Genomic DNA, 15,154 nt, shown 5'->3' on the forward strand with positions numbered 1-15,154 from the left:
GCGTATGAGCTGGGAACGGCAAAAGAAATGAATGTGCAACAGAAAATGGGAAGGTAAAATTATTTGATTGTCCCCAGGAAGGTCTGTAAGGCAGCAGTACAAGTGATGAAAAGGAGACTGAGCTTAAGGCACTTCCTGGCATGGTTCTATGTCAGCCTGGCTGCTGCTGTGCCGGGGAGCCCTGCAGAAACCCACCTCCTGAACCAGTTTCTAGAGGGAGCTGTTGGTTGTATAAATACTTTCAAATGTTCTTTCAGGGCTTAAACAAATTTATTGTAATAGTATAATTTAATGACTTATAAAAAAAGTATCCAGAAGGATGCATATAATGCTGTGTTTGTTCACTTCTTTGGAGATATGAATCTTCTGTGCCAGCTAAGTCAACAGCGGTGGTGTTTAAGAACTGAGTACATGTGGATTTAGCAATTTCAGGCTATCCTGTCTCTGAAGGTGAATGAAAAACTCAGCTTTCCCAAAGGTCTGGAGCTCTAAGGAAAGCCATGAAAATTCAGAGGTTTAGTATTCACTGAAGGCCCTACAGAAGAACTGGGCTTAAAGGTTGTGCTCCTGAGAAAGGAAAACTGATAGAACACCCACACTGACAAGGAAGGCCAAAGGCAAACTAAAGAGGAAATAAGTGCAGCCCTCTGAGGTCAAGGGGAATCAAAACTGAGTCAGGTCAAATTCCTCAAGGTACAAAAGTTGCAACTGGAGGTTCTGTAAGGGTAGGAAGCCTCTTGGAGGGCAGGACTGTTCTCTCTGACATGTTTCACTCTAGAGATTTCAGTGGATTTTGGAAGAAAAACAGTTTCTGTTTCTGGAAAGTGCTAATATTTGGAGAGTCTATTAGTTTCTCCTTCAGGATAGTAATTTACACCACAGGGTAGCTGAGGCAGCATGAGCTATCTGGAAACTCAGACAATATATTTAATATACTTGACCAATTTCAAAGCAGAACAACTGCATAAACTAAACCTAGGAAAGCCAAATGGCTGATAAATTGGTGCCTCTGCTGTGAAATAGTCCTCCATCCTTGCAATATCTATCTCAGAAACACTTCTGGATGTATCTTCACCTTACTACTGCAAGGAATGTGGTCATCCACCTCTGAAAGCTGGGTTGGAGGTGAGGGCAGGGTGAGGTGCTGAGGACTGTGTCTAAGACTGGGTTGTAGACACACAGGATGTTCTTTGGAGAGACAAGACTGGTATTTCAGCCTTTTGAGACTCTTCCCCCCTTCCTTTTGCATGTGTCCAAAGCATTGGATGACCCCACAACATAATCTGTCATGCACAGAGGTTTAACACTTCCTCCCAACTTCCTCAATGCATTTGTTGGCAGCTCTCATTGAATTGAAAAGCCCAGCAATGTGAGATGTGGCCTGCTTTTCTTTGGTAGAGACAGGATCTGCTGCCTGTAGCTTGTGTTCACGTTGAAACCTTGTTCAGCTGTGCTGTGGCATCTTGCTGGGTGATGTTCAGACCTGCTTTAATTCAGTTAACAAGCCAATTGCAAGCACAGAATAGTAAGAAAAATAATAAAAGGCCTGAAAGTTACCGGTGTTTAGCAATGTCCTTAGCTGTAACGTAGGCAGTGGGCTTTCATCTGAGCATGGTGTGTGCTCAAGAAGCCAGTAATGTTTGTATTAAAAAGATTACAGAGTTTTTTGTCCTGCTGAAATAGGTTTCAAGCTGTGCTGAATCCAATTGCTGTTACATTGACACAGGTACTTAAAAACGATTAAAGTTTTAACAAGCACACAGCCAGATTTTTTTCTTTCTTTAAGAGAATTTTAGTGAACTTGGCTGGTACAAAAATCAAAGACAGAGAGAAGCCTTTCACTGCTCTTCTAGGATGTTGAAATGTTCGTTTTGTCTGACTTGTAAATTCTTCCTCTCAGGCCTTGGAGAGGGACTGCCTGGTTTTCTCTCAGGCAACCCTCTTTTCACAGCTCTCGTGTATGTACAAATCTGCAGGAGCAGAGCCACAAGCTCTTCTCCACTCATTTTTTATGGGGTTGGCAGTAAGCTCTTCTGTTCGTGGAGATTTGCCCAGCACTTGTTTTGAAATTGAGTTAAAAAAGCTGGAACAGAATTAAATGAATCAAGTGCACAGAGAAAATAAACTGACTTTAAATACAAGAAGGTATGGATTGGCTATTTTTCCAGTGTTAATTTAGCACATATATGCACATGCTTTCGTAAAGATGAATTTGGGCAAAGCTAAATTAAATGTCAGAGAGTTGGCAGTGCCAGGAATCTCACCTCCCAGATGAGCACAAGGAGGTTGTGCCAACACGCTGCTGTGTGTGCTGAAATCTATGGGGCACTTCTCAGCCCAAAGATGTTCCTGACACAAGGAGCTCCTACCAAGCTACAGGCCTCCATCCCTAAAGCTGCCATTTCCCTTGGGTTAAAACAGAGCAACATGGAGAGGAGCTCCACTGAGGGCCTGGGATAAGCATTGCAGCTAACAGGGCTGCTTGACCTTGCCAGATTTGCTGGCCCCTCTGTTTTGCTCCACTTAGCACCCCCCAGGTCACCTGGAAGCTTAGTGGTGTCTCAGCAGGCTTTACAACCCTCTTCCACCTGGGGAATTTCATTTGCTCCCAGAGGAGCAGGTGACAGATGTTTTTAAGATGAGGACAATGTTGCTGAAACCCTAATAGCCAGCTCCCCTTATCTACAGGATCCTGGAGCCACTGTGCCTCCTGATAATTACTGCAATTTCCCCCAAGCTTCTTAACTCTTAACACTCCTCTGAGAAGTCACCTGCAGGTACAAGTCTGTATCTTAGCAGAACCTGAAAACCATGTTGGTCCTGAGCTGGGTATTAGGTGGTAAAGAAGGCAGAATTAAGTATGTATGTTTTCAGTCTGCATTTGGATGCCAGGTGAGTCACTGCGAAAACTGTAGAAGTTTTTTACAATGAGGGTGGAAAAACACTGGGACAAGTTGCCCAGAGAGGTGGTGGATGCCCCGTCCCTGAGCAACCTGATCAAGTTGAAGATGTCCCTGCTCACTGCAGTGAATTTGGACTAGATGACCTTTAAAGGTGCCTTCCAATCCAAGCCATTGTATGATTCCCTTGGTCTACTTTATAGTACTGGTACAGCTTAAATATTAATACTGACATGTTCAGAGACTGTAAAAATAAATTAGACCAAGTTTTGTCTGAAGCTCTCTGGTATCAAGAAAGGTGATAGAAGTGATTACTTAGAAATGTCATTCTAGTGGTGGGCTGGCAAGAAAAAAAAAATTAGCATTTTCTTGCAATCACTTTCAAAACCAGACAAACTTTGCTTGCAATTGTATCACAAGGAGACAGATTTAACAGGTAAAACTACTTGTTCTGTAGTTGGCATTTTTGTGATTTAAAATGAGCATATGCCTGGCTAAATGTAACAGTGGGGGTGGCTTGGCAGGAGTGGAAGCATTATTTTGTGCTGGAAATGGTGCCTTGAAAATTTTTCACCTCTTGGGGATATAGAAAGACACAATCTTGATCACGGAAAGGGTAGTGAAGACCCTGGAGCTGACCAGGGGACTGTGGTGTTTCTCACAGGGCAGTTTTACACCACAAAGGACAGGGCCAGGCATCTCCTCTTACCTGGGAGCCTTGTGAGCAGCCGGTGGTGAAACAATTTTTGTGTGTCAGGCAAGGAAAAGATGCCCCTGTCCCGGGGGAAGTAACATGTAAAAGCCCCCAAAACATCACCTGACTGCACCAAGAGCCTTGTACTTTTGCAGACATTTTCAGAGACCCTCAGAAGAGAGAGGAAGGGGAGGGAACATCTTTGTCCCTCCATCCACCTGCCTTAAGGAAATGAGACAGAGGAGAAAAAGAAAAGGTTTGGGGTTTCTCCTAATTACAGGATTCTGCAGTAGAGAGGCTTGATGTGTAACATCACCCACCCCCAGTTCCCCTGCAACATTACAATATTACATTCTTAGTAGCCAGGGATGGAAACATTTTAAATTGTTGTTTGACCTTCCTGCCCTGAATTTAAAAGATATCACAGCAGAAACTTGGTTTTCTCACAAGTTACTTTTAAAGAAACATCACTTTGGTGGGAAATATTATAATCTATTTTTATTCATTTATTTGTATTTTCCTCAGTTTGACCAAAAAAAAATTGATTAGTCGGTTTTAGTCTGATTTGACAGTTTGGGGAAAAAGGGGCACTTTGAACTGTTTTCCTGTGAACAGTAATCAAAACCAAGGAGAGAGTTCAAGTATTTGTTCCCTTTTTTGGAAAGGAACAAAAAAGATTGACTGGAAGGACCTTGAGAGGAAGTAAAAATAGAAAAGCAGGTCCATGTTTTCAAGACAAGATTCACACACACAAAAAGGATATTTGGTGATACTGAAGAAGAAAATTTCCTGTTACTGTTTGCTGCAGTCTCCCTTTTACTGCAGATTCTGCAGTGCTGTCTGCTCTCCCAGCTACTGCTGGGAACAGCTCCTCGAAGTGTTTTTGTGCTCAGCCCTTGCCACAGCTATTTTTGTTTGTTTCTCAGCCTTCTTGGTTTTAGTAACATTTTTGTTTAGTGCAAGTATTTTCTGTGTATTATTTTGTGTGCCCTGTATTTGCCTATTAACTGCTGTAGAAATTGCTGCTGAAATGTTCACCTGTCTCTTTCCTCCGGCAAGCACCTGCTTTCCAGCATGTGACAAATACTTCCCTTTTTGTATCAGTGAATACTATCAGCAGAAACTGCGTGGATCACGCAGTGCAAAAGTCACCTCCTTTTTCAGTTTAGGGAATTGCTCAGGTGTGAGATCCAGGTGCTGAAGCAGACCCAGGAGCCGCAGGAGAGGTTGCTTACTTGTGGTGGAGGAGGAGAGTTCAGGCAAAACTCTTTGTGCAGCCTGCCCACAGGCAGACAGGAACGACTGCAGGAACTGCAGGGGGCTGGTTTTGCGCAAGCAGGGATCACTTGCCAGCTGTGACCGTGGGCTCTGTGCCCTGGTTTGTGCCTGGTAAGGACTGGGCACATCCTCCTTCCTTCTCCCCACATCGGTGGGCAACAACCAACTCCGGCTATACCTCTGTGATACACGGGAGCTACGTCTTTCCTTCCAGGATACTGTGACTAGACTGCTCCAATATCTCCTCCCCCTCTGGATCACCTGTTCTGTTCAGGGACCTGTCCTCACCCCCTCCCCAAATGAATGCTTGGCTCACCACTCAGCAGAAAATACTCTGTTTATTCTGTGATTCGCAGCCATCAGCAGAACTTTCACATTGAGTTCACAACAGAAAATAAATAAGCCAAGAAGATGAAACACATTGGTGTCATTCCTCTTTTAGTTGCAGCACTGTTGGCTACTCACTACAAACATGTGGGTCAGTGTGTAACTCAGTCCCTTTCAAATGGGGTTGCCATGAATTTAGCTGGTCTCTTCTGGTAGTACTGTGCTGCTGTGTTTTTATTTGGATAAGTTCCCTAGAGTTCAAAGCTACTGGGACTGATACAAGATTTCTCTGAAAAGTGGATAATGTCCTACTACCCAACACATGGAATATATTTACGTCACAGAATGAAGGCATTTTCCTGCCTCTCTTTATAGTCAGACACCAGCAACATGCAGTGACAGGACAAGAAGGGGTAAGTGAAATCATTTTAATATAGTATCAATGTATGAGAAACCACAAAAGAAAGAAAACATTTTCTGGAAAATTCTGCATATGTATATATTGCATTGAATAGTCTTACAGAAAAATTTACATCAGATACATGATTTTAAATATTTTAAAACACTGATTTGAAGATGACAACAAATTGATTTCTCTCTTTCTGTACAGACATGGGAGTGTGATTTTCTGTTACTATAGTTTGCCGTTCTTCAGGAAGAGTACTCGTATTCTTCAGCACTGCGGCGTCCAAAATCCATCCAGCCCATGTAGTCTCTGTCATTTATCCTGTGAGTAGGATCAAAGCTCTGTACCCTGTTTCCCATAACTGAGAGTCTTCCAGTGGAACCTAAAGAAAAAATGTTTGGGAGAGTAGAGAGTGAATGGACATATTATCCAAGTTCACCCATTTTCTGATCTGTTTTGAGCTCAGATGTCTGCAATGGAAACTCTTGGATATAACAGTGGCATTACATGGTCTGTATCGTGTCACTGGGGAAAACATCGAGAGAAATGTTACTGGTAAGGTCCTGAAAGCGGCTTGGATTTTTTTATTGCAAAATAAACAGATAGTATTCTCCTTCCTGCTGCAGGAGCATTCTGCTCTTGTCTGCCAGGAAAGAATATGGATTCATTTTTCCTTTTTCCTTCCTTTTTCACTAGAGAGCCCAAACCATTTTGCACTCTTCCTCTTAAGGCTCTATGCTTGCTTGCTGGTATTGGGAGAGTTGATCTAGATGCCAAAAAAAGCTCTTCATGAGAGGAGGCTGAAGCCTGAGACACCACAGTCCCATGTTGCTTCAAGAGATATAGATGTAAATACAGGAGCTCTTACAGTGCAAGTTCAGTAACAAGCAGGGTAAAGTTACTAATCCCAGGTTTTGTGGAAAAGTGGGAATAGTCCTGAAATGGAGAAAGCTGTATCTGGAATTTATAGCTAGAGATACCTATTGCTGAAATTATACAGGGCTTATTACTATGTTGGTGATTTTTTTAATAGCTTATCCAAATCTTTTGTATTTCTGCTCACAGCAAGGTCAGATGCTGATCTATGATCTTGCCTTATCCTTTCTGTCTTCCTTGCTTAAGGTATCAAAGAGAAATTATTTGCAAGGAGAATTTGTGCTTTAAAAAAAGGGCTGCAGTCCTCTATTTTCACATCATTGTATGATGTAACTAAAAAATGCAGGAAAAGGTAAATTACTTGTCCATAGTCCCTGAAAACAGATAAAAATGACACATGCCAATAATTAGATTATCTTAAGCCTTAAGTGACAAACGGATTCAATATACTAGTGTTTAGTGCAGACTGAGGCTTGGGGAATACTTGAACTGATCAAAAAGGAAAAGGAGCCCAAATAAAATCTCACAGATCCAAATCTACACAATTCCCTTGCTTATAGTTTCTTATGTTTTGAAGAAACTCTGGGAACTCTGTGCTTTTATATTTCAAGGTGTTCCTCATGAAATGATCTATAATGAACATGATTCATTAAAACATAAAGCAACTGCATTGTTTTGTTAGGGGATGCAGAGCAATAGGGCAATTGAAGGTACAAAAACAACAGAAAAAGCACCATGTGTAAGACATTTACTTAGAAAAAAATGACAACAAATTATCTCTAGAAAAGAATGTTTACCATTAAATGCTCAAAACCCCTAGAAATTCACATTCATAATTTAAAAAAATGTAATTAAGTTAATGACAGTGGCTCCTCAGCATTATAACCAATCAGGGCTAAGACAGCGCAGAACCATCACTCGGATGTTGGTGCTTAAGAGACTTCTGAGCCTGTGCCGTGACCTGTGGGCTGTAAAGGCTCCCCTGGTGCCATTGTGCTCTGGCCTGGCAAGGGCTCCTTAGACAACAGTAAATGTGCATGTCACTGACTTGATAGCTACATCTCTCATGCCAGATTCATGCTGAACGCCTGCAGAGGAATATAACAGAAACTCTGAGTCACAAACAGTGTTTCTTTCTTATCAGCACCTTAATTACCTTTCCTCAGACCACTGGGCATTTCCTGTGGGTTCTGCAGAATCAGTGTACAGCAAACATATTCAGAATTGTAGCAGCTCGGCTACAAGGCTGCCATCAAGCCCTAACCCCTTCAGAGAACTGAATTCTCTCACCGTTTTACCTGGAAATTCTGTACATAATGAGCCTTTCTATTAATCACAAGGGCAAATGCCACTGGTAACACTAGCAAAAGCCCAGACTCTCTTTCCCGCTAAATGGAATTTTCTACTGAGTGTTATGGTTTAGACAGGTTAGAAGCAACTAATACAGAGTGTTCTGCAGAGATTTCTGAAGTGCTGCCCAGAACCTTCATGTTAAATGAGAATATAATGTTCTGATGGGAATGCTGTATGCATCATTAGAAATTAAGTAAATAGTTTTTGTCCCTCTGAGTCTTCTCTAATGAGCAACTACACCTGAAAACCAGAGTCCAATTGGCCTAGTCACATCACAAGAATCGCATCATCTGCTAGCAGACACTTTGTAGAGTTAATTATATATGTCAATAACACATATACAGGAAATTCTCCCTCGCATTAATATTTATCAAAGAAGCATCTTAAATCCAAAGGGATTTTTTCCACGTCATCTGGTTAAACTATTTAGAAATGTCAGACAGATAGTTAAGAGTATATAATGGACGCACAGACTAGAACAAGGTGTTCTGTTTCCATGTAGGTGGGCAACAATGACTACACTGGGGAAAGGTAACAAGAATTCTGCTTTGCAGACTCCTGCGATAACATCCTCATTCAGTAACAGCTTTAAGAGTAGCACTCAATTACAGAATTTCATATCTGAATTTTCTTTCCTTTGAATTGTATGAACTGCTGAAAGAAGTTCCTTAATGGATATTGTGCAAATTGCTAACACCAGATGAAATCTCTCAGGGTCCATTGAAAATTATTCTTTTTCTGTTGTTTCTAATATGTCTCTGTTCTGTGTACACAGATGAGTGCGTACGGCTGCATATGTAATGCATAAAAATGCACATGGTATCTCATAATTGCAGACCACCACCAAAGATAAGCATAGGACTTTGCCTGGCATAGAGGTCAGCAATGAAGCTGTCAAGAGGAGAGGGTTAAATGATCTGCACTGTGTGGAGAGATGGGAGCAGAGAAAGTTCTTTCTTATATAAAGTGAACTTTATCCTAACCACAGTCTAGGGCTGGGAGTTAATTAATTTCTCACTGTCTGTATGTCCAGGTAATCCTAATTACTGGTTTCTCTTGAAGCCCTCCTTCCTTCTTAGATGCCCTCTTTCACTGTAGTACAGGGGACAGACTGGAGTGAAACTTCCACAAGTAAACAAAATTTGTGTAGTGGGTTTTGTTGAGCTTGGCAGTCAAAAGGCCACAGCAATTACACTGCCCATGGTGTTACTCTATTGAGATACAGAGCAATAGAGAGATGAGCCAGTTCAAAAGGAAAAATGTTTTCTTGGGGAAGTTTCAGTGGCCAATGATTTTGAGGCCTCATTTTTAGCACAGATGGTACCTGTTTCTGTTTATATAAAATCTATACTGCAAGATGTCAGCAGGGAAAGCTTTATTCTTTCTCTAATGTAATGCAATTGTTTCCTCAAGTAATTAATAAATCTCATGATAAGAATTAAGCCCTTTAATGCCGTTACTCTACTGGTGCTTCATGTCCTTGTTGTTACACAGTGCCATGGAGATTTTAAGCAACTGCAAAATTGCATTCCAAGCCTGTCTGAGACCAAAACCCTATCAGGAATTGACATGTTTAGAAGGAAATGTGCTTTTTCTTATCACTCCTTTTAGTTATTGCACTCGTAGATAGGAATTCTAGTGTTTCAAAAGCTTCCACACTTTTGTAATTTCCTTTGGGAACAAATATATGAAAAATCCAATACTCAGAAGATTTCCCTGGTACAGGTATTTGTGGTTGAGGTGAGGCTAGAGATTTGGACTGTATTTATGCTCAGTAAAATTTTCCCACTCTTCTAAATTTAAAAAGAGGAGAGAGGAGTTTAGCTAAACGAAAAAGTTTTAAGAAAATGTAATTACTGTATTTTATCTGAGATATAATATACTGAAAATACCAATGAAATAATAAGGCTATAAAAATAGTAGTTAAAAATAAAAGCTGGACCATAGCCTGACAGGTAGATGACATCTTCCTCAGTTACCTGTACATGACTCTGTCAGTGACTGCTATATACAAATACTTTTTTTTGTTTGTTTGGTTGGGTTTTTTTGTTTGTTTTTTTTGGAGGGGGAGTTTTGCAGTAAATAAGAGAAAACCCTCTACTTCAGGAATAATCAGGCAAAATCTAAATCCTATCTTCTCTAGGAACCATGTTAGATGATGACAGGGTTATGTTAACACCTAGATATCCCTGCAGGAAATGCCACTGACACGGAAGCAGCTACGGTGAGCAGGCTATACCCAGTACCTTTTCTGGCTTGCTGGAGGTACTTGGCCAACAAGGCGCCAATGTTGGCTCTTTGGTCGATGCTTCCATCCAGCCGTGCCACAGATCTCAGCGGCCCAGTGGACGAAGGGGCGCGGATATACCGGTGATGTTCTGTCAAGCTCTGCTCGAGCTCAGGAGGCAGTGGATTCCCATCATGCGAGCCCACGGTTTGCTGTCCGGAGCAGCTCACCGAGAGCACCGCCAGGAACACGCAGACGCAAATGCCGCTGTACATTGCTGGGGGAGGAAGGGAACAAAAGGCTGTTAAAACAACCAGATTTGCTACCTTGTATGCTGTCCCTAACCTCTTCTGCTCGTGAGGGGTACTGTTTTCTGAGCAAACCAGGGTTGTGCTGGGCTCTTTTTAAAATAGGGATCTGTCTTAAGTTGCAAAACGTGTGTCTAAATAGCTAAATATTCCTTGGTAAGAGGAAGATACAGTTAATTAATTTTGTTTCTTCCAGTGTGGTATGTGGTATGTGTCCCTAGTCTACTCAGTTCTTATTTGCTTTTATTTTTTGGAAGTTATATTTCATAAGAACTTAAGTGAGATGAATCCATCTTTGTGAAAAAAATCTCAGGATTCAAACATTTTAGTATTTTGCTATTGTACTAAAACCTGCTGTTATCACAGATACTCAGTTTTGACAAGTTCTGTGAAGAGCCTATGTTCTACCAACCTTCACTGGTTTGAACTTCAGTGTTCAAGAGGTTTTATCTCATCATAAACAAAAAGTAAAAACAAAAACTTGTCCCAAGGAAAGAAAAAACAAACTCTAACACCCCTGTCCCAAAGCATTTGATCTAATAGCTGAGGTGGTAAAAGCTGTTAACAACTTAACAATCTTCTTCATATAAAACAAAGAATTCAGATTTTTACTGCTTCCTTAAACATGTACTAAGCAAAACAATGTTGGTTTACTAAATTGTTTTATCGCATAAGATGAAATAGTATTTTTTTCTGGAAACAGAGAAATTACTCTTAGTTATTAGAAGAAACAAACTATGTAGTACTTAACACTATGGGGGTAATTTCCATTTATAAATACACATGAATTATCCCAGCTATATGAAAAAATTTGAATCATTTAAGTTCTTTAACAGCACACTGAACATAACCTTTTAATTTTAAAAGGGGATAAAATTATGTTTATTTGCCCAGCATATACACTAGATTGAAAACATTAGTGATGTATAAAACATGGCAGTTTAAAGTGTTAGGAGATGAATGAAGAAGCTCGTAAAGTCAATCCAGCTTGGTTATTAGTGATCTAAGCTGGTTATTAGTGATCTAAGCCGGATAAAAACGGAGGTGAGCTGCATCCTTCCAACCTCCCTGATTCCTGTATTTTTTACATACACACACACACACATATGTATTGATGTCTATGCGATCAACATCTCACCACCGCTGGCTGTTTCTCTTCCCAGCCTGCCCAGTGAGGAGCCCACCGCCGGCCAGACCATGGCTCCCCGCATCCCGCACCCCGCGCTGGGGACCGCGCCCTTCGGGAGCGTCCGGAATTACTCTTTCCCCGGCGGACCCGGTGCTTTTCGCCCGACAATCAGCGGGATGCCCTCAGAGCCGCCGGACAGGTAAGTGTCAGGCATCCCCCTTTCCTTTGCCCCCCTCCCCGCCACCCAGCACTGGTGCCGTCAGAGGAGAGTGACAGGCGTTCCCTACCTTTCTGCTGCGGTTTCCCAAGGTCCGACTCGAGTTGGGGAGTAGCGGGTCCCGTGTGTGCCCAGGCAGGGAAGTCAGGGGAGATTCAGCCTCAGCCCCTTAAATAGCGGCGGGCACCGCGGCGGTGTTTACACATCTCTGACGCAGCCGGGGCCGCCGCCCGCCAAGCCCCCTCGCTACACCGCCCCCCCGCCCCCGGGACCGGCACCGGGGGATGTGTGTGCTCCGCGGAGGGAGCGGAGCTCCTTCCCCACGCTCCCTCCCTCCTTCCCACCGGCCGGCGCCGCAGCGGCGCTGGTTGCGGGGGTGTGCGGGCTCCGCGCGGGGCCGGCCCCCGACGGGTGCTCTCGGCTGGGTACGGAGGAGCTGGAAGCCCAGGCTGGCTTGCAACTGGGCATTTAAAAACCGCTCCTGAGCGGAGGCATGCCCACACCTCCCGTCCGACGAGAGGCTTCAGGTGGGGCTTGTGCCCCAGGGTAGGCAGCACCGGCCGTCGGAACCCGCTCCCGGGCCGCGGCGGGCGGGCTCATCCCGACCGCGCTCACCCGCGGCTGGGACCGCTACCCCTTCCCGCGGACTCCGCCGGGCCGGTGCTTCCCTGCGGCGATCATCGCCAGGTCCACGCGGCAGCCTCGGACACCCTCCCGCCTCCTCCTTTTCGGGAGGTGGAGGAAGTCCCCTTAAGCTCGGGCCGGCTCAGCGGGACGGGCAGGGTTGGCTGGGCGGCAATTCCCGCAGCCGTGCAGTCCCGCCCGAAACTCCCCGCAGCGCATCCCCCCTCCGGGAACAGCGCTGGGCTCCGGCGTCACCGTGCCCAGTCTGTGTCTTAAAGTTTACAGCTTGGAGGCAAGCGAGTCCGCCGGTTGCTTTTCCCTCTGCGGGAAGGGAGCCCGGGGAGCCCTGAGACACCGAGGGAGCCGCCTGTGCTGTGCGGAGCACCGGCTGGGGCGCGGGGGGCGTGTGTGCTCCTAACCTATAAAAGACTGGGCTCCCGGGAGGGATAACGTAGAGCTGCTTCCCCGTCCTGTCTCCTCGCTCCGGTCCTGCCGGCCGCACATCACCGCGCCCGCGCCCTTCCCGCCGCCGCCGGCAGAGGGCGGTCCAGCTGCACGAGGGAAAATAAATCCACGGAAAAGTCACGAAATCCCGTGGCAGGAGAGGGGACCCTGGCTGCTAGTGGCCAGTGGTGGCCGAGCTGAAAGCGCGGGGAACGCCGAAGGGCTGTCCTTGATGGAGCGGGACGGGCGAGAGAGGGATGGCGTGGTTACCGCGTGCCGGCGCCCTGATGGGGCGAGGCTCGGAGGTGGTAGGGATGGCGATGGACCGGCTCTCCCACCGCCTTCCAACCGCTGACAGGGTGTTGCCGAGGGGGTTATGGCACCTGAGCTGCGGACTGCCTTTCATCTCCCACACCGGTGCCAGCATGGGGCAGAGCTGCCATCCCAGGGTGGTTAAAAAAGAAATCAAAACCTTTTTTGAAAACAGAAGTGTAAGTTGAAGAAGTTTGCCGGGGGAAGCAGAGCCCTGAAATTATTCCAGCAGGACCCGTCCAAGTGCTACTTTAATAGTTCTGTCTCTAGGGGGAAAAAAAAACAAACAAAAAAAAAAACCAAAAAAAAAAACCTAACAAACAAAAAAAACCCAACCAACAAAACAAAACACCAAAAAAACACCCCAAAAACCCACAACCAAAAAAACAATCAAACAACCCCCCCAAAACAAAAACAAACAAAACCCAACAACAACCAAAAACAAACCAAACAAGCAACCAAACACAAAACCAACTAAACTCCCAAACCAAATGGTAATATTCCTGATAATTCAGTTTCCCTATTTTGGCTCTGTGGGAAAAATACTCACTGCTATTAGACAATAGTCAACACTGAATTGTAAGTGTCTGGGTATCTGGGAAGTGTATCACAATCTTTCTGGGAAGACACAATAACAATTCTTTTAGTCACATCAAGCCCTTGTGAAACTCACTGTAGATAATGAGTTCCCAAGGGACCAGCCCAAAGCTTAACAGAAGAGAAAGACAGAGCACTTACTAATATATGCATATACATAATTCATATCAGAGGGATATAAATATAAGTGCAGGCATTTAAGTCTGACATATTTGCCTAGTTGAACAAATACGCACTATAGGAGTTCATTTATGCTGAGCTGATTTGGAGTATCATTTCACTTATAAATGTATCCAGGACTTGACAAACGGAGTGAGAGAGAGTGTATGTGTGTGTGTGTGTGTGTTTGTATTTGTGTGCGCACACGAGTGGCAGCCAAACTCCCTATTTGTGTTCATGAACAGACAGAAAGACAACAACATACGACATGGAATAGAGAAAACAGGAATGATGTCAAGTTATTAAAGTCAGCAGTGCTGCACCATCTGTAACTTGGGTAATAAACTTCTGAACACCGGATTTTCCTAGTTGAAATCCTCAATACTAGTACGTACGGTCCTTGGAGATTATTTTCTGACTTACTCCTGTTTTCTTCAGGGAAAGTTTGAAACTGTGGGCAAGTTGCAGTCCTCGGTAAATATATGTTAATTAATGGCATTTTAGAATTGTTTTGAGCAGAGACAAAAGACTAGAAAGCCTGTTCAGCATGAGCAAATATGACATCAGGACTCTGAGGTGAGGTGCCTTAAGAAACGCAGACTGCGGATTATTTCACAGATTGATGTGGCGCGGAGGAAAGACTTGGGGTCTAATTTGAGGTTCAGCCAGTGTTTTCGTCATGTGCTGAGTCTAGGTGTGCACCGTGGATGAGTAGAGTGTCAGCCACAGGAGGGCCTTGTGCCACCATCACATGTGGGGTAAGGTAGAGGCTGCTCAAGCAGGTGGCTTCAGCTTTAGGTCACCAGGAAGAAAAGTATTTTGACTGCACCAGAGCTTGAGTGATATTGCAAGAATCCAAGTACATGTGCGAAACAAATTTAAACCTAAAGTGAACCCTGCAATGCAGTAAAATGCTAATATAGATGTATCCCTGAGGTAGAAGTTGCACGATACCATGGTTTAGATACTTCAGGCTTTTTAAAATTTGTTTTCTGGCAAGAGTCAGTTGAGTTGAGTTTCTCTATCCTTTCCCCCTTGATAATCAAGATATCTCTGTCCTCAACTGCTTTCTCTATTTATTCACCAAACATTTTCTCCTGTTTAGCTGAGGCAGCAAAAGACAGTGTATAGCTAAGCATACATTTTGTGCTGTTCCAGCACAAAGCTGGGAGTTGGGTTTGGAGCAAGAAGGCAGCGTGGGAACAGAGGGATGGAGATACTTCTTTATGTCTGTTCTGCAATGAGGATGACCGGAATAACCAACGTAAGTAGCTGGAGCACAAGTCATGGTGCTAATGTCTTG

The 15,154-nt window shown here is 44.0% G+C and overlaps 1 protein-coding gene across 2 annotated transcripts; it reads right to left on the reverse strand.

The window, feature by feature from the left end:
• Nucleotides 1–5,191: 5,191 nt before the first annotated feature.
• Nucleotides 5,192–11,912, reverse strand: CCK (cholecystokinin). Of its 2 annotated transcripts, XM_050313157.1 has the most exons (3): nucleotides 11,786–11,912; nucleotides 10,081–10,338; nucleotides 5,192–5,987 (listed from the first exon to the last, which is right to left on the reverse strand). In XM_050313157.1, the coding sequence occupies exons 2-3, from the start codon at nucleotides 10,334–10,336 to the stop codon at nucleotides 5,851–5,853; spliced, it is 393 nt and encodes a 130-aa protein (XP_050169114.1). In that variant the 5' UTR covers nucleotides 10,337–10,338; nucleotides 11,786–11,912; the 3' UTR covers nucleotides 5,192–5,850. The 2 variants fall into 2 exon arrangements, with proteins under 2 accessions (XP_050169114.1, XP_050169124.1); XM_050313167.1 differs by lacking the exon at nucleotides 11,786–11,912 and having other exon boundaries at nucleotides 10,081–10,341.
• Between the last annotated feature and the right edge of the window lie 3,242 nt (nucleotides 11,913–15,154).

This window comes from Myiozetetes cayanensis, unplaced genomic scaffold (assembly GCF_022539395.1).
Source record: "Myiozetetes cayanensis isolate MyiCay16 unplaced genomic scaffold, myiCay2020 scf1, whole genome shotgun sequence".
Classification (NCBI taxonomy): domain Eukaryota; kingdom Metazoa; phylum Chordata; class Aves; order Passeriformes; family Tyrannidae; genus Myiozetetes; species Myiozetetes cayanensis.

Excerpts from the sequence above, each read along its gene's own strand:
- CCK (XM_050313157.1), bottom strand. The coding sequence starts at position 10,336 with ATGTACAGCGGCATTTGCGTCTGCGTGTTCCTGGCGGTGCTCTCGGTG. Across the intron at positions 5,988-10,080 it reads CCTCCAGCAAGCCAGAAAAG|GTTCCACTGGAAGACTCTCA; the intron begins GTACTGGGTATA and ends TTTTTTCTTTAG.